At 40.9% G+C, this 17,157-nt stretch overlaps 3 protein-coding genes across 4 annotated transcripts in view; all 3 read right to left on the bottom strand.

The window, feature by feature from the left end:
* il2rb (interleukin 2 receptor, beta) overlaps positions 1-1,311 on the bottom strand; it is an 11,213-nt gene extending 9,902 nt beyond the window's left edge. Inside the window, exon 1 of one of the 2 annotated variants that reach the window (XM_037978852.1) lies at positions 972-1,311. The gene's annotated coding sequence lies outside the window, so the exon portion shown is untranslated. The remainder of the gene's footprint in view (positions 1-971) is intronic. The other variant, XM_017416559.3, reaches the window with a different exon arrangement.
* A 5,664-nt stretch (positions 1,312-6,975) lies between these two features.
* Positions 6,976-13,490, bottom strand: LOC108236207 (SUMO-conjugating enzyme UBC9-like). The gene is made up of 7 exons (XM_017416712.2): positions 13,178-13,490; positions 12,825-12,910; positions 12,598-12,681; positions 11,040-11,112; positions 10,197-10,306; positions 9,386-9,465; positions 6,976-8,710 (listed from the first exon to the last, which is right to left on the bottom strand). Exons 2-7 carry the CDS (start codon positions 12,888-12,890, stop codon positions 8,647-8,649), a joined length of 477 nt encoding a protein of 158 aa, XP_017272201.1. The 5' UTR covers positions 12,891-12,910; positions 13,178-13,490; the 3' UTR covers positions 6,976-8,646.
* Positions 13,491-14,015: 525 nt separating this feature from the next.
* Positions 14,016-16,899, bottom strand: LOC108236205 (3-mercaptopyruvate sulfurtransferase-like). Its single transcript, XM_017416711.3, has 2 exons — positions 16,292-16,899; positions 14,016-15,618 (listed from the first exon to the last, which is right to left on the bottom strand). The coding sequence occupies exons 1-2, from the start codon at positions 16,878-16,880 to the stop codon at positions 15,320-15,322; spliced, it is 888 nt and encodes a 295-aa protein (XP_017272200.1). The 5' UTR covers positions 16,881-16,899; the 3' UTR covers positions 14,016-15,319.
* Positions 16,900-17,157: the final 258 nt, after the last annotated feature.

The raw sequence follows: 17,157 nt of genomic DNA, 5'->3' as shown, positions 1-17,157 counted from the left end.
ATTTCTATAAATCCTTTGTTTTTATTGGTCTTAAGTAATATTCTAATTTTCTGATATGATGAATTTGAGATTTTCATTTGTTGTCATTTGTAATCATCAAAATTAAACGAAATAAACATTTGAAATATATGAATTTGTATGTAATGTATGAATATAATATACAAGTTTCACTTTTTAAATGGAATTACTGAAATCAATCTACTTTTTCATGATATTCTAATTTTATGACCAGCACCTGTATAATGTGGCAAATTGAAGCAAATCTTTTTGGTTAGAGAATAAATGAGACCGAAGTAATAAGGGAGCCAGGAAGACCCAGCTCATTGATTTGTTTTTATCTTTAATTATTATTGTAGAAAAACAGTTTAAACGAGCCAAGAGCCAATCAGAATGGGACACTAGCCTCGCCGGAGCCAGAGAGCTGTGTCAGTAAGAACAAGGTATGAAGGCATTAAAATAAAAACACACAATTCAATCTGCTTCGTTCCAATAGCAATTATTCCTAGATGGTAGTTTATGAGTTTGTTGTCTCGCATTCCCTATACCAGTGATTCCCAACGATGGGGTGGGGAACAGTGTTAAAACTGGCTACTTATGAGCGATGTTTGTACATGACACCCAACAATAGTTGGGGTTTGTAAATGCTGTGTGGGTCAAAGCCCGACAGCAAGCGGCTCGAATCAGAAGGATTTTGGTAAAGTCGCACCCGCCGGGTCTTTATTTTCCATAACATGAAGCGGTTAATCGAAGCCCGCCTGAGTCACTGCGGATGACACGAAGTGCTGTCGCTGTCATTTCTGCAGGCAGACGAAACGACACATCTCGATACTGAAAGTCCTCTTTCAAAAGAACTTTGACTTATACAAGGATGGAGCAGAAATATTTGAGATTTTTACAACAAAAATCCTAACTTGTACTTCTACTTTTTAGAATATTGTTCTTTAAAAAAGAGAATTAGTGAAATTAAATACCTTATGAGTATTGGTAGCTGGTGGTCAACAAGAGGAACATCTCCATCATCATCATCATCGTCATCGTCTCCTCTGGACTGATTTATTTGACTTCTGTCTCTTTGGACCTCTTGCTTTCTACTTGTACATAACTTTCTGCGTCTCTTGCGAACTCTCGCTCACCCCCCCCCCCTCTCTCTCTCTCTCTTCATTCTCACCTCTCTGTCTTCTTTTAAGTGCCCAGTGACATTTTCCACTTGAAACCACAGCTTGTGTCTATAGGTCTTACAGGAAGCTTCATGCAGCGGTGAGTGACAGTGAGAGGGGACGGGCCGGGCTTGGAGAGGCGCTGGTGTCGGTGGAGGGAAGGGTGGCGGTGGTGGTGGTGATGAAAGGGGGAGGTGGGGGCTATCTTCCTCACAGAGCTCCTCCTCCTCCTCAAGCCCCACCAGCAGCAGCCACGGCCTGGGCCCCCACCTCGTACGTCAGGGTGAAAATAATTGCAATAAAAACAAGAAATACAAAGCAACACCACATCCTGTTTCAATCACTACATAAGAAAGAGGGGTTGTATGCAGAGAAACCTGTTCTATGAAGTGGTTTGAAGAAAAAAAAGAAAGATATTTAAAGGATAAAAGAGGCTAAAAGCTACCAGATTTAGAAGCACGAAAATGAGATCCTTCTCTGTAAAACGCACAAAGCTGTACAGAGCTAAAACCACTGCTGTCACAGCCACAACCACTGCAGACGCACGCAAACAGCTCCGGTGCTTTTAGAAGGAAAACAGATTGGGGGTTTAAGCGACTTGATTCCCATCAACCAGTGGTCACCAAGCTGTTCACGTCTGCAGCGACGGGCCTCGAAACCTCCATATCCTGCACAAAACATCCAAGCCGTAACATCTTCATCTTAGTGTGCTGAGTTCAGGTCAGTCAAAACAAGCAAATAAAAAAAAAAACCCTGAAAGATTTGTTACAATTGTTTAACACAGTCGACAGCTTTTGTCTCAAAAGGTCAAACTGTGATTACGACAGAACACTTGACTAAACTCGGTTTTGGAGCGTTCAGCTCAGTGTAAAAGTTCAAAGAGAGGCCATTGCGTAACCTGCCTCCATTTGTGTCATACAGACGTAAAACCACAACATTTTCAGATGTGTGTATATATATATATATATATATATATATACATATACGCAACATGGAGACTGTTGCAACACCGAATGTTTGATCTCTGGAGTTGGCTGCTACACAGTTTGTCTGCTGGAGTGAGTTCAGGCCTGCAGTGGGCCACAGGGTGATCTGATGGTAGCCGCCAACAGCTCCTGCACTCAGTTAGGTGTCGGCGTCAGCTTGAGATGGTGGCGGTGTGTGTGTGTGTGTGTGTGTGTGTGTAGGGGTGGCAGGGGCGAGCGTTTGTGCATGCAGGAAAGCTGCAGGAAGAAGAAGAGCATACAGCGGCACTCGCCAAAAGGTCAGAGTCCGCTGCATCTGAGGTGGGAAGCCGCTAAGAAGACCGAAGGTGATAGCTGCGTGTTTGTGTATAGGAGGGGTGCATTGTGGGGAAGAGGTGAGAACAATCACAACGGAGGGTGCACTCACGGTGCAAACCCTGCAGGCCTCTAAAACGCACACTTAAATAAAACACGAAGCAAATTCTGACTAGTAATCAATCTATACGTCTTTAGGTTAGATGAAGTTAACTTAGACTGAACTGCGACAAACAAACTGTCACTAAACACACCCTCTGTGTTTAACAATGACTCATCGAACGCAGAAGTAAACAGTAAAATACTGACGATTCCTGTAAGTGCAACCTGAGGTGACTAAGATCAATATCCTGTGAGGAAGATGACTTTATTGTAGGAGTTGGGTGTCAAACTTGACACTAAGCCTATTGTATCTAAAGACTAACAAAATAAATCCAGCTCGGACAACGTTTGTTTATAGTGTATTGTGAGGCTAAACACTGATTTGTTAACATGGTAACAATGATGTGACAGGAACAACAGAACTAAAATAAATTAATGTAACCTCAGTTATTTTTACATGGCATATTATAAATACTATATTTGACTATATCTTATTATATCTTTGGAACTGAGTGCAATTCAGCAACACAAAAGAAATCTGCATGCGCGCTAGCAGGTAGGTCAAAGTGTTTAGTGTACAATGATGCTAACTACTTGTTAGCTAGCATGCTAACAGAGACAAGGCAGAAACAAAAATACAATAAATTAAATGAATATAAATACTATATCCTACTATATCTTTGGAATCTAGTTTAAACATATACATACAATAAAAATCCATATGCATGCTAGCAGCAAGGTCAACGTTTGGTTTTTAGTGTACAGTGATGCTAATTCCTCGTTAGCCCACATGCTAATGGTATTTTGGCCTCATTAATAACAGCAACAATAAAAGAATTACATCAATTTATACCATAAAAAAATTAAAACATTGTAAACCTAGATGTACCTTGGATTAGCCAAAATTCAATGCGATAATATGAGCAAAAACAACTTTTTTTCTGGTTTCTTCAGCCCCTGTCTGTAGATTTCTGCAGGTTGAACACTTCAGCAGGGTCGAACCTTTGTTGCGCAAGACAGCAAAGGCAACTTTAAGCGATCCCCCACCCTGACCTCCTTTATATATTTCTGCCTCAAAAATGGATCCGATTGCTACAACAGCCTCGGCAGGAGAGGCGTATGGTTGTGACAATAAAGCGAGTTTCAGTGGTTTCTGTTGAAACCACCTCCATTCTACTGCCTTTCACACATCACACGCCGAGCAAGAAATATTCCTCTCAGCTGCTGCTTGGCGTTTGGCAGTACAAGTTTAGAACGCCTTTAAACGTTTGACCTATATTTTTAAACCCTCAATCAAAATTTCAACGTCAATTTAAGAGGAGGTTTCTTCATCATTTTGATCCTCGCTTTGGCTTCCATTCGCGGCACTGTGCAAAAGTCTTTGTGCATTTCTTTTTTCCTGCAAACTTTGCAAAGACAAGACAGGTTCTGGTGTTTGTTGAAGCTGGCAAACGCAAATGTAAGTGCCATATATATAAGACTAGAGTCTGGACTATCCTGTGCAGGCTTCTTTTTTTTATAAATACTTTTGCAATGATTTAATAAAAAAAGATGCCATTGTCAATTAGATGCTTTTTTTTATTGTTTTGCATATACATCAAAATAAAAAAAGCACAGTATTGCGTTTATAACATCAATTTAGACAAGATCTCCAATGCAACTAGTGCAGCCCCAAACCATGACAGAGCCTCCACCGTGTTTCACAGATGGCTGTAGACACCTGACCAAACGTGTCCATTTTTGAGGCCGATTTGCACCAAGAATTCTCAAAATCTGGAGTCATCCTTTCACCTCTAATCGCTCTGGAAGTTATTCTGGGCTCTTTGGTTGACATTCATATTATCCGTCTCTTCAATTTGTTATCCATGTTCCTTTTGTGGACACATCCAGGGAGGCTGTCTCCAGTCCTGTGGACATTAAAGCTGTAGTCCCAGGGACATGGAGCTGCTTGGAGATGGACTTATAGTCTTTAGCTTTAACATGGCGTCTCTGTCCTTATCCTTCTGTGCTCCATGTTCAGTGTGTTACACGCCATGATACCAAACAGCCCTGTGACTACTTTACAAGACTGAAGCCGCCTGTGATGCTGATTACAAGACATCTTAGATAAACATGTCTCTACGCTCAAATTATTATCAATCTTTGTAATTCTGTTGAAGCCAAACTCAAAGGCAACGGCTGCTTTTCATTAGCTGATTTTCAGTATTGGTTTTCGTTATTACTTTTGTCAGTTTGAAATTATTTCGGTGACCTTTGTGGGTTTTTCCTTTCTTTAGCAAACGAGGACAAACAAATGTGTCGGTCTCTGTAGAGAAACGGTCTTCCTCACAGTTGCAGGTCCAAAGTAACGATGTACTCTTTGTGGTGCTGAAGTAGGAAACAGGACCTCGTTTTGTGGTGCACTCTTTTTTTTTTTTTTAACCCATTTCCGTAACTTATTCAGCTTCTGGTCGACAATATTTCTCTCTGTTCACTGGACTGCAGAGAAGAAATAAATACGTATAAAGAAAAGAATAAGAACAACCAGATCAAAATCAGACAACAATAACAAAAAGCTGAGAGGAGCCTGTGCAAGATGAAGGAGACATGTTTAGGTAATCTTAAAATAGTTATTAAGACAAGGAGCTAAAGGGAGCTGGGGGAAAACAAAAGAAAAATGGTTCAAAGAAGGCAAACAGCAACTGAAGACCAAGGAGCAAATAAAAGAATAACAGGCAACCAGGAAAACAGAAAAAAAGGGACGATAAGGTGAAAATTTATTCAAAACAGGAAAGAAGTATGACTATGAAGCCACAGTCTTATCTGTCTTTGGTCAACCCAAAATAGATAAGGTGGTGTAGCAAAACATCTGGTGATCAGTTATGTAGATTATTTTTTAAAAGTATCCCAAAGAGGTTACCTGTGACCTTGACCTTTGACCCCATTTCCACTTGAAACCAGCAGGCATCATCTTTGACCCATGAGGTGTCCAGCTGTGCAGTTTTACGTTCCTGCATCACGCTGTTTGACAGTTAGAGCTCTAGGTCATCTGTGATGTTGACCTTTGACTCCATGGCCTTGAAATCAATGGTGATCACCCTTGACGAAAGAGGTGTCCAGCTGTGGAGTTTCATTTTCCTCTGTTACATGGTTGCACAGTTAGAGAACAAGGTCAGTTGTGACTTTTATCTATGACCTTGAAATCAACGGTGATCACCCCTGACCCATGAGGTGTCCAGCTGTGGAGTTGTCACATTCCTGTCATAAAGCTGACGGGTTAGAGCACAGGCTGATCTGTGACCTTTGACCTTGGACACTGACCAGATCACCACCCAAATTTAATCTCTTATTCCTTGTTTATTTGTGCACGACTGGAGCTCTAGTCTTCCTGTGCATAAGAGCCCAAGGCATGACGACCACACACATCTTATTCAGAGTTTTTAGAACATGTAACGTCGTACAGGACCTCTAGTAATTAGGTCCGATGACATGCTTTGAACAAACAGACAGAGGAACAGAACGGACGCAGAGCACAGGGTCAACAGACAGAAACGAAATATTGCAAAAGCCGTTCACATGTCACTGAAAAAAAAAAAAAAGGACAAGAACTGGTCTTATCACCTCGATCTTTGCTTGTTCTGGTGAAATGAGGTCATACGGAGAGGATGAAGAATGGGAGAGGTGAAGCAAAAACAACAGGAGAGGTGTCGAAGGTGTTACATTTCTTCAGAATGTCACACAACAAACCCGAGAGCATTACATCAGGTTTCACCTCCAGGTCCCTAAAAAAATAAACAACGGCTTCTGAAACCAAAGTGTGAAAAAACACAAAGCACAAAAAACAGGCACTATTTTTACAGTTTTGCCAATGTGACTCAGTCCGCTTCACACTTAAAAACATTTACTTATACAAGCCCAGAGATCGAAAAACGTAACGCATTAGAAGTGCAGTTTGGTGGAAATGTCATGTATGGTTAATATCTTACCTGCTGTAGACGGCTATTTAGAGGACTTCAGGTTGGAGAAACGGATTTTACCGTCCAGAGTAAAAGCTGACCAGTATGAAACTTTAAGACCAAACAACTCCCATCTCCAAAATATCTGAGTTTCACATTAAAAGATGCAAAACCAGATGAAACTTTAAAGAGTTGGAGTTGTTTAAATTGGTTAAAACCCACTTTGGAAGTTGGTTCAGCCCGGCAGCCAATATCAACTCAGCGTACGGCCCAAAAGGATTTTATTGTCTTAAACATCTCATGTTAGTTTATAGAAGAGAACATTTTATAAGCCTTCACATCATCATAGGTTCCTTAATATGATATTCTAGCTGGCTGCAGTAGAAGTGCTACAGCTAGCTGCTGCTATTAGCACTCACAAGTAACCTTAAAGTTTCATTTCAATAACCCAAATCCTATTTCTATCTGAAACCCCAAATCAATAAAGAAAATCGCACGTTCTTTGGTTTTCATTCAACTTTATTTCACAATTTTAGACCATTTATTGTTTTTTATTTTTTACAATACCACACACATTGTCAACTGGCTAAAACAATATAAAACATTACATCTACGGTTTTCTCTTATTTATATTATGTACATGCGCTCATAGATTTAGAGGCAAAAATAATAATAAAAAAAAAGAACCTCAGGCCTTCGCTTACACTCTACGACAAAACTGTAGTGACACTCAGAAAAAGAAAAAAAAAAACAGATTTAATTTTTCAGTTGTGAGATTAAAGTCGAAATGTCAAGAATAAAGTAGAAAAGTTGAGAATAAAGTCAAAACGACAAAAGCAGAGTTAATTTGAGATAAAAAGAATAGATTTATAAAAGCTTTGATAGCTTTGAGCCATGTGTGGGAAAAAAAACAACAACAACTAGTGATTCAATATTTTCAGAATAAAAGAAACTATTTTTAGCGCCTGAATAATGTTGTAATGAATATTAGTAGTGTGTCCGGAGAGGTACACAACCTGCAAATAACTTCTGGAAACTTCTAAGAGTTGAAGTATGAGTTTATACTGGAAAAGACTAATAATAATAATAATAATAATAACAACAAGGTCCATCGAGCTTGACCTTATTCTCGAAATACTATTTGAATTTTACTCTCAATAGTTTGACTTTAATCTTCACATTCCGACTTTAATCTTGACACAAGAAAACCAACAAATGGAAAAAAAAAAAGAAAAAAAAAAAACTTCCTGAATTATTATTTTTTTCTTCTGAGTGACCCGAAGACTTCGTCCTAACGCTCAATTGCACTTGTCTTCTGCTTTCTGTCGCCGTTCCAGCTGGACCGCTCCGTGGACGAAAACACGTTTATTTGTTCATTAGTGGAAGCATTTTTGGTTAGAATGACCTGCTTTTTTTGTTTGTGTTTTTAAATTTCCGTCAGCCCAGCATGATCTTTGGAAGAAGACGACGCGTTGATGATGGACGTGGGTGAAGTTGGTTACTAACAAGTCTGTACACCGAAGTAAAAGCTGACCGGACGGAGCAGATCTGACTCTTCTCTCCAGCTGAAGCTCTACCCCACCCCATAAAACAATGCCCCAAGCCACGATCTGCTCCCCAACCGCCACCCTAAGAAGTGCTGGATTGTCTTTGTCTTAATTAAGTTTTCTTTTCAAACTCAGAAGCGATACTGGGAAAACAACCGGCGTCCGTTGTGCTTGAGACTGCATCGCGAGGACGTGGCCACGTTATTTCTTCGGTTTGATACGGACTGGAAGGAGGCTGGATCGGCTGAGCTCTACACAAACTGGTCAGGACACGCAAGTCTTCTCTGTACAGCTCCATCAACACGTTACTTGTGATATTAATGTTTAGGGTATGGATTATACATGAGTTACAAAATCAGAAAAAAAGTCCTAAAGACAGGTAAAAATCTGAATAATTCTATTGTATTTTGTTGAATATAAGAATAAAGAAAACCAGGTTTGTTTGTCATCTGTGGAACAGTATAATAATAATAACAATAATAATAATAATAATAATATTACTCAAAGTTGATTCTTATTGGAGTGGTCCTTCAGGTGCTGCCTGCTTCCTGGGTGTTACCATCATCCCTTCAGGCTGCTCAGGTGGGACGGGTTGGGGGGAGGGGGAGGGGTTCTGCGTTCCCTTTTATGTGGGGGCAAACTTCTTGGCTTGAGCTCTGACCCGTTTCTCATAGTCCATCCTGTTCTGACTGAAAGACAAAAACACACCAATGAGGACGTTTTCATTCCAGGTTCAGCTGACGGCCCTTCGGCGGGTTAAAGCTGTTTCCATCCTCCGTGAGAAGTCACAAAGTCACGTGGCTGCGTGACGAAAACTGCGTTATTTTGTTCTCGTAGCAGCTTCGTCCACCCTCTTCTCGACACAAGGCCCTGACCGAACTGTTTCTCTCAGGGGTTTGAGCCACGTGTCGTGTGATTGGTCAGAAGCTGTTTATGCAGAAAAGCTGGCGAGCTTTAATGGAGTCATTTAGCTTCTGCTGCTCCGCTGAGAACCTGTTAGAAAATACAGCCGTCTTTCCAACTGTTCCAGCAAAACTTAGAAACCTGTGAACTTAAAAAGACCGCGAGGAGACACAGGCGACTCTTCATGGCTGAGACTGTCTCAGTCTGTTTAATAAACACGTCAGGTCACAGTAAGAAAATCTAAAATCTGTACAAGAACAGGAGAGCTGAGAAGCTGGCAGGAAGAAACCCGTTTTAACTCTGCAGGAGGAGGAAGGAGCTTCCTGGGAGTTCTGATCTGAGTGTCTAGTAGATGATGAAAGGAGAGAGTGAAAACAAACGTCTCGCAACCACGTGACCACGAACTGACTTCTTGATTTCTTACGGAGTATGCTGGAGCCTCAAGTCTTAAAACGACCTACCAGTAAATCGTGTAGGCCTCTGCTTGTGCTGGGTCCTGGATGTTGGGCTCGTTCAGCAGCTCCTGAATACCCAACAGGATCTAAACAGGGAGACAAACAAACACTTTTTATCAGAGGCATTGGAGTCTGCTTGAGACATGATCACTCACAAGGCCAAAAGGGGGAAAGCATATCTGTGTACGTGTGGTCTTGGCTAAATGTATCCTTAACATCTGGACAGATTTTGCTGAAACTCTCAGGCAGTAAATCACTGGATGCTCGTCTGCAACTGATGAACTTCTGGAGTCGACCTCATTTGAAACAGTCAGCTCAGCAAACACTAAAATGGCCACAAATCATTGAGTTTCTCAGATACTGAACCTAAATTTCAGTGCGGTTGTAGCCCCAACACACACTCCAGTGCAACCCATCGACACATAACTAGACACCGGCAGAAGGTAGCTGAACGATCACTCCTTACGACTCATGACTGCAGATGGGTTTTTAAGTCTTACATCAAATTCATTTTGTAAAAAAACTAAAATGCATCACATCAGCTGGAGTTGCTTCTTGTTACTGAGAAGTTGAGTCACAAGCAGCTTATGGCAGATTTTACATTAATTTGAACTTAGAGTTTCTTTTACCATATGAATAAAATGATAACTGTCTGTTTTATAGATAACATAAAAAAGCTGGGGTTTTTTTCATTCAAAAAAAGGAAAACTCTAACAAGGTTTCTTTTTCCGCTCCATACTTATTCAGATGTGACAAAGGTTCTTAGGGCGCAGCAGGAAGTCTGCACGGTGCGACATAAACACACGAGGGCTCAGACCTGTTTGATGGTGATGGCAGGCCTCCAGTCCTTGTCCTCCTCCAGGATGGACAGACACACGGTGCCAGATGGGTAGACGTTCGGGTGGAATATAGGTGGCTCAAACTTGCCTGAGTGGAAACAATTCAAAAAAAAAAAAAAAAAAAAAAAAAAAAAAAAAGGAAAGGAAAACAGAGTCAGAATGTAAAAACCTGAAACAAAGCGGCGTCGTAGAATTGAAGATTTCATTAACAAAGAAAAATCAATGTAGGTATGGCAGAAATCCATCATTACCTAGTCATCAATAAGTGATGTCTCTAAAACACAAGAGGATCTGTGAGAGCACAGTGGTGGAAAACTCGTGTAATTCTGCTACAAAAGGTGCAGGTTTTGCATCTCACATCTGCCAACATCATCCAAGCATTTCTGGTAGAATAATTCACATCTGATTCATACTGTACGCATGCAGAGATACACAGAATGAAACTGACAGGCATGCGATGCGATTTCCGAACCGAAACAACCCCAAAACAAGGAACTCCTGATGGACTTACTTCACCGAGAAACTAAACTTTTATACTTTCTCGGGTCAGTTTTAATACCTCGGAACAGACATTGCTTAAAAATGTTGTTTTTATTTATTTCACATGGACCACATGTGGTGACTCAAATATTCAAAGCAAATTCTTTTTATATAAATTGCATAAATGTGATATAAAAAGTTATATTTTATGGTTAAACGGGGGAAAGTTTAACCTGACAGATGTTTTGAGGTTAAAAGTGAACGAGTCTGCTTCTGTTTTGAACCTCTCTTTGGAGTTACACAAAACTGAGTGCAAGGGATTGTAAAGGAGTGCTACTCACATTTGGGTGGAGAGGAAGGGTAGTCGTCTTTGAACAGCATTCTGAGCTTATAGAGTCCCCCCTCCCATAAGGTCTAATGGAGGAAAGGGGAAACAAGAGCTTTAGTGAACTGAGAACACACACAAGACGTCGAAAGCAACAGGAAAAGGAAGGCTGAGCGATTAATCGCACGATATTTTCAGTTCTGATTCTCGCTTTTGTTACTGAGTCAACAAAAACACACTGTTTAAGAAAAATGACTAACTGTTTAACATCTCCAATATTAGGAGATAATTCCTTCCTAGAAAATCAAATCACCCCCCCCCCCAAAAAAAAGAACAAATTAAGTAATAAAAACTACCAGTGACTGACTGGCACCTGTCTGGTTATTTAGGCAGAATTTGGCTTTTTCCATGATTTATTTATAGCTAAATATATTCAAATCAGATAAACTAAGTGAGCTGCTCAAGCTGGCTGCCTTCCTCTGACTTGAATCCTTCAGATAGTAAAGATTTACTCATGAATACAAGGTATTACCAAATGTAATGAAAGAATGTAAAATGTGTTTGAAAAACACATTTTACCACCTATAATACACAACCTTTAACTAAGATTACTAACACACATTCTTTTGTTATGAAATTCTGTACATTTCCAGACCCAAGTGTTTATTTTTTTTGTCAGTGCTTGGGTTACTTTTCATGTCCAAAAAACAAATATTTAGTGCAAATTTGGTCAAAATACCGTAAAAATGCACTGATTGAGCACCAAGAATGGCTGACAGGAGCCAACACTTCTGCTTGAGTTATAAGTAATTAAGAGGCCACGGCTAAGGAAGTAGGGGCTCGTCCTGTAACCGGTGGGTTGCCGGTTCGAACCCCTGCTCTGTCTGTCTAAGCCGGTGTGTCCTTAGGCAAGACACTTCACCTGCCTTGCCTGCTGGTGGCGCCGGTGTGATGGCAGCCTCACTTCTGTCAGCCCACCCCAGGGCAGCTGTGGCTACAATGTAGTTTACAGTGGATGAATGGGTGAATCACTGAATGAAGTGTGAAACGCTTTGGGGTCCTTGGACTAGATAAAGTGTTATACAAGTGTAGGCATTTACCGTTTAACTCACAAGCAACTTTACTTTTTTTTTGCATACGCTCTCTAATGCGTAGCCGCTGTAAAGCTCCACAACTCCAGTTGAAATTTGAAACCAAATTCATGGCGCCAGATTGTTTTTTCCCCCCAAAACATTTCAACTTACGACCCACAAAATGACAGACGATTGACTCATGACCCCGACTATTACTGGCTGAAGTGTGCAAACTTTGACAAAAGCAAATTAGACAAGCGCTAAATAAGTTTCATTTACTATTCAGCCATTTATAATTGTAATTTTTTTATCTTGTAACGGTTAAGCCAAAAGAGGTGCTCTGGATCAGGTGCCAGGTGTAAAAACGATCCTATCAGCAGCCGTTAATTTTCTTTTCATCCCCTCAGAGCATCTCACGACCCCCTGACCTGGTGCTTTGTGACCCCAAAGTGAGGCCCCGAACCCCAGCTTTGGGATCCATCGCGCTACATGGTAACTTACTCCTTTCTTCCCAGGGATGGCACACTCCCAGTTCATCAGATTCATGGTTCCATCTGGATTCTTAGTGGGAACAGCAACAAAACCCTGCGAGATTAACACACAGACACGGGTCAGCAGGTGCCACTCGGTGTCAAGGTGGAACATGTATTATTATCCATGTGCACCGGGACATGACAGTGATGATATCCGAAACAGAACATGGTGGGGGGTGATGATGATGTGCTTACAAATGGGTGGTCTTTCCTCCAGGCTTTGCGCTCCTGAGACAGTCTGCTAAGAGCAATACCAGACATTACTGCTCATCAACGCCTCCCTGTGGAAAAACAAACCTAAACCGATCAGTTTTTTTCAAGTTGGGCACAAAACAAACACACGGCTAAGGTTGTTTCTACTGACTTAGCAACGCGGGTTGGTTAAATTACTAGCACTGATAAAGAAAGGCAGTTAGAAGTGATGAATAATTTAGCCGAGTTAGCCTCCTCTTTACTCGTTACGAAACAAACTGCCAGAAAACGGCGCACATAAAGGAAATATTACAGCAGTGTTATTGTTAAACCCTACACACTCCACTTAATCTCACCTGTTATAATTCGGACTAATAAATACCACAGTTGAGGCTGTTGTCGGGAAAAGCTTGTCGGCTAACGTTAGCTCCGCTTTGACGGCGACCGAAAACGAAAAAAAAAAAACACTCCGTCGACGTTTAAAAAACGAAACCAGTCAGGACGTAAAAAGCAACAACCACACAAAACTTATTTTCCGTTATTACAGCTCGAACTGCTTCTTTAAAACCGGCTCATGAAATTATCAGGAGGAAATTTATGATTATCTAAAACAACATGACTCTGAACAGCTAGCCTTCGGGGAAAAAAAAGGACCCCAATTTGTTTGTTTCGCGAGGGCCTTCAGGCAGTGAACAGGACACCCCTTGGCATACGTCACAGATCAGCGGCCATCTTTGTTGTGGGATTGGAAGTGTTTTCCATTTATCATAGTGTTTCACATTAGGCACACCGATGTTCAACTGGTTCTTATAAATGTCTATGGTTTGTGTGTCATATGAAAACAAAATACAATTTTAAAAGAGATAACATTGTTTTGAATGTAAAGTTTCATTTTGCAGGAGAATTGAAGAGTTTTGCCCATTGTGTGTGTGTGTTTTTTTTGATTCGTGTGTAGAGTTCTGAGAGTATGAGGCATGCTTTCAGAAAATGTGTGTAAACAATCGAGAAAAACTGAAATATTTAATTTTATTTAGCTAAAATACGTTTGAATTAAACTGATTTTCATAAATAGCTTTAGTCCCCATATAAATTACATGTGGAATAATATTGACCTTTTGTTTAAATCACTCAAACAGAACTTAAAATTGATGGCCCCGCAACTGAAAATGTGAAAAACCATATCGCAACAAAGTGTAATGTTTTAGAAAAGTAGCTTTTTATTTAAACTTTGGAAAGACTTGAATTATATAAAACTTTGATGACCTCTGGCTCGTACAAAGTTGTTCAATATTACACGTTTGTGACAAATGCAACTGTGCTTGTTGCTTGTCAATAATTATATTTTTTGTGGAGAAAAACAAAACTATGAACCATATTTCACCACAAACATTTTTCTTTTCTTTCTTATATATATATATATATATATAACATCAGCTCAGCTTTCTGTATACTATCTTGGTCAGACTTTTTTTTTTTAAATAAACTTTTGTGCATTTTTAAAATGACAATCATGTCACTATTTCTGCAAAATTAGATGACATTACAAATGCCAGTTTCAATGTTTTGACATAAAAAAGTGCACAAAAGAGGAAATGCTTCAATATTTAAATGCTTCACCCCAACTTTGACCAAACACTTAAAAATATATTCTTTTTAAATGTATTATTTCATCGATAGAAAATAATTGCATAAAAACTAGCAGGTTGGAATAAATGCACAGATTTAAGGCAATTTTCAGAGCACCTCTAAGCACAGGACACTTATTTGTAGTTTCCTTCTCATTCACATTAATATGGCTTTATGGTTCCACATTAGTTACATAGAACTCAAACTCAGAACAGGAACAAAGTCACTTCAGTAAGAGTGCCTGTTTAATCTGAATCTGCACAAAACAAAAAAAATATATGTCTTTCAAATAATGCATTGTTCTTAAGGGAGGTTCTTCATATATATATATTAGACACCACCATGAAAGGCGGGTGATAAAAATGTCTAAGTGTGTGTTCATTTGTCATGTTAAATATCTTGTGAACCAGAGAACATATTCAATAAAGTCCTCAGACAGTAACTATTAACTGAAACTCATTAGCTTTTGGAGTCAACCCAATTCAAGATGGCTGCCACAAGTAATCAGCCTTAGCCAATCCAAAATTGGCTAGGTATTTGTAACATTCACCAAACATAGAAATCCTATATAATATTATTTCATAAAATGGAAAAAAAGAGAGTTTTCAAATTAAATCCAGCTTTTATAGGCAGTTGTATTTGCATAATGCGGACGGAAATAATATAAAAATCCTTTTGACACCTGCTGAAACACACATCTGTCCCTGCTGAGTTAGATCATAACATGTATAAAGTTCAGAGCACTACAAAGCATCAACAAAAAATCTAATTAAGGCTAATTTTGTTATCGATTACCCTTCTGAACCAAATACACCGCTCCCTCGATAAACCCTAACACAGTCTTACATCCTCCCTGATAATGGTTCCGTCACCTACACCTTCTTTCCCTCCCCCTCTGTAATGATCATGTCTGGAGACGCCCTTTTAAACCATTCGACCCAGGAACCATCAAACAGAGGGACGCCCGGGTGGCCGAGCCGATGAGCGGCCAGGATGATGTGACACGCCGTGACTCCAGAACCGCAGGAAGCCCAGAGCGGACGCTCCAGGTCCACCCCGGCGTCCTTGAAGAGCTTGGCCAGGGCCTCAGTTTCGAGATGTTTTCCAGAAGAATCCAGGAATGTTGTATACGGCATGTTGATGGCTCCGGGGTAATGTCCAGGCAGGGTATCTGAGAGGGTGAGACAAGAGGAGGTGAAAACATTTTAAAGATAATATTATTACTTGGAGATCTTTGCTGTATTCATCTGACTTTGAGCAGACTATATATCTCTGTAGACTTCATGTCTATATTCGCCAACAGACCACCTTAACATGATTGGCAGATAACAATATGTGCATTGGATCATTAGTTACGGTTGAATGACATCTGTCCATGTGTCAGCATGAAGAGCAAAGGACTAAACACACATCCCTGAGGAGCCCCAAAGTTTTGTTTCATAGAGTTTGTTGTGTTTTGACTGACACATACCGCCTTTTTTCTATCTCACAGAAAATGACAAGGTGTATAGGGACTGTTTTGAACAATCCTGGTACAACGGGTTACTGGAAAAAGATTTTAAAGATGTTTCTAAAAAAAAAAAAACCTCACCTGTACAAGTCTACATTAGGAGAGAGGTGATAGAGGAGAATGGTAAAACTGGTTTAATGTGAACTAAGCAAAAAACAAATTGTGCACAGGTGTGTAAAGAATCAGGACTTTTAAAATGCTGACTAGAACTTGACCTTCAACTTGAGAACAGGAGTCCTTGAACAAAGTAGCTGAGGAAACAAGGACATTTCTGAGTTCTGTGATGTGGTGTTTAATAAGAAGACTTTGCACAGTTTAAACCAGCCCTGCTCACCATCTCTGGGTTCTGGGTCGGTCCCCTTAAACCTGCCAGCAGACCTCCCGTCCACCACCTGGACCTTCTTGGTCTTGATGTTGTCCAGGACGTCCTCGTAGCTCTTCACCCACGACGCGTTCAGGGTCGCTCGGAACTCTCTGCGCTCCGGCTTCTTGTGCTCGGAGCTCACCGGGCGTCCGTCAGCCTCCCAGCTCTTCATGCCTCCGTCCAGCACCGAGACGGAGCCGTGGCCGAACACCCGGAACATCCACCACACGCGCGGCGCGCTGAACGAACCCGAGCCGCTGGTGTCGTACACGACGACGTGTGTGTCGTTGCCGATGCCGAGATCTCCGACATACTGCGAGAAGAAGCCGGGGCTCGGCAGCATGTGGTCCAACTCGGAGCTTTTATCGCAGCACTCGTCTATGTCGAAAAACGAGGCGCCCGGGATGTGCTTCTGGGCGAACTCGTCCCTGGTGTTCCGCTTCGCTTTGGGGAGATACCAGGAGCAGTCCAGGACGGCCAGCTTCGGACCGACGAGATTGGTCCTGACAGCGTTCGCCAGCCACTGACCCGAGATCACTGCACGAACCTGGGCCGCCATGACAGTTCAGTTCAGTTGCAGGGGCGCATCCAGGGTGTTTTCAAAGCGGGGTATGGAGCCAGATGGGGGCCATTGACAATCCCAGGGTGGCCCACTAAAACCAAAAGCCATAGCAGAATATATATATTTTTATCAGTACAAAAAATAGTGTCTTTCATAGTATCAATACACAGTATAAACTAGAAGAACCTCCTCCAAGGCTACAGTGGAATAGAAACATCTGGATCGGCACCTAAATTTAATCCATTGTTTTATGTGACAAAATTTCCTGAACATT

This window comes from Kryptolebias marmoratus, linkage group LG12 (assembly GCF_001649575.2).
Source record: "Kryptolebias marmoratus isolate JLee-2015 linkage group LG12, ASM164957v2, whole genome shotgun sequence".
Classification (NCBI taxonomy): Eukaryota; Metazoa; Chordata; class Actinopteri; order Cyprinodontiformes; family Rivulidae; genus Kryptolebias; species Kryptolebias marmoratus.
This window is presented reverse-complemented; position numbering and strand designations above follow the sequence as displayed.

Excerpts from the sequence above, each read along its gene's own strand:
- LOC108236205 (XM_017416711.3), bottom strand. The coding sequence starts at position 16,880 with ATGGCGGCCCAGGTTCGTGCAGTGATCTCGGGTCAGTGGCTGGCGAAC. Across the intron at positions 15,619-16,291 it reads CGACCCAGAACCCAGAGATG|ATACCCTGCCTGGACATTAC; the intron begins GTGAGCAGGGCT and ends TCACCCTCTCAG.
- LOC108236207 (XM_017416712.2), bottom strand. The coding sequence starts at position 12,890 with ATGTCTGGTATTGCTCTTAGCAGACTGTCTCAGGAGCGCAAAGCCTGG. Across the intron at positions 12,682-12,824 it reads GGAGGAAAGACCACCCATTT|GGTTTTGTTGCTGTTCCCAC; the intron begins GTAAGCACATCA and ends TTAATCTCGCAG. Across the intron at positions 10,307-11,039 it reads CCCTTCCTCTCCACCCAAAT|GCAAGTTTGAGCCACCTATA; the intron begins GTGAGTAGCACT and ends GTTTCCACTCAG.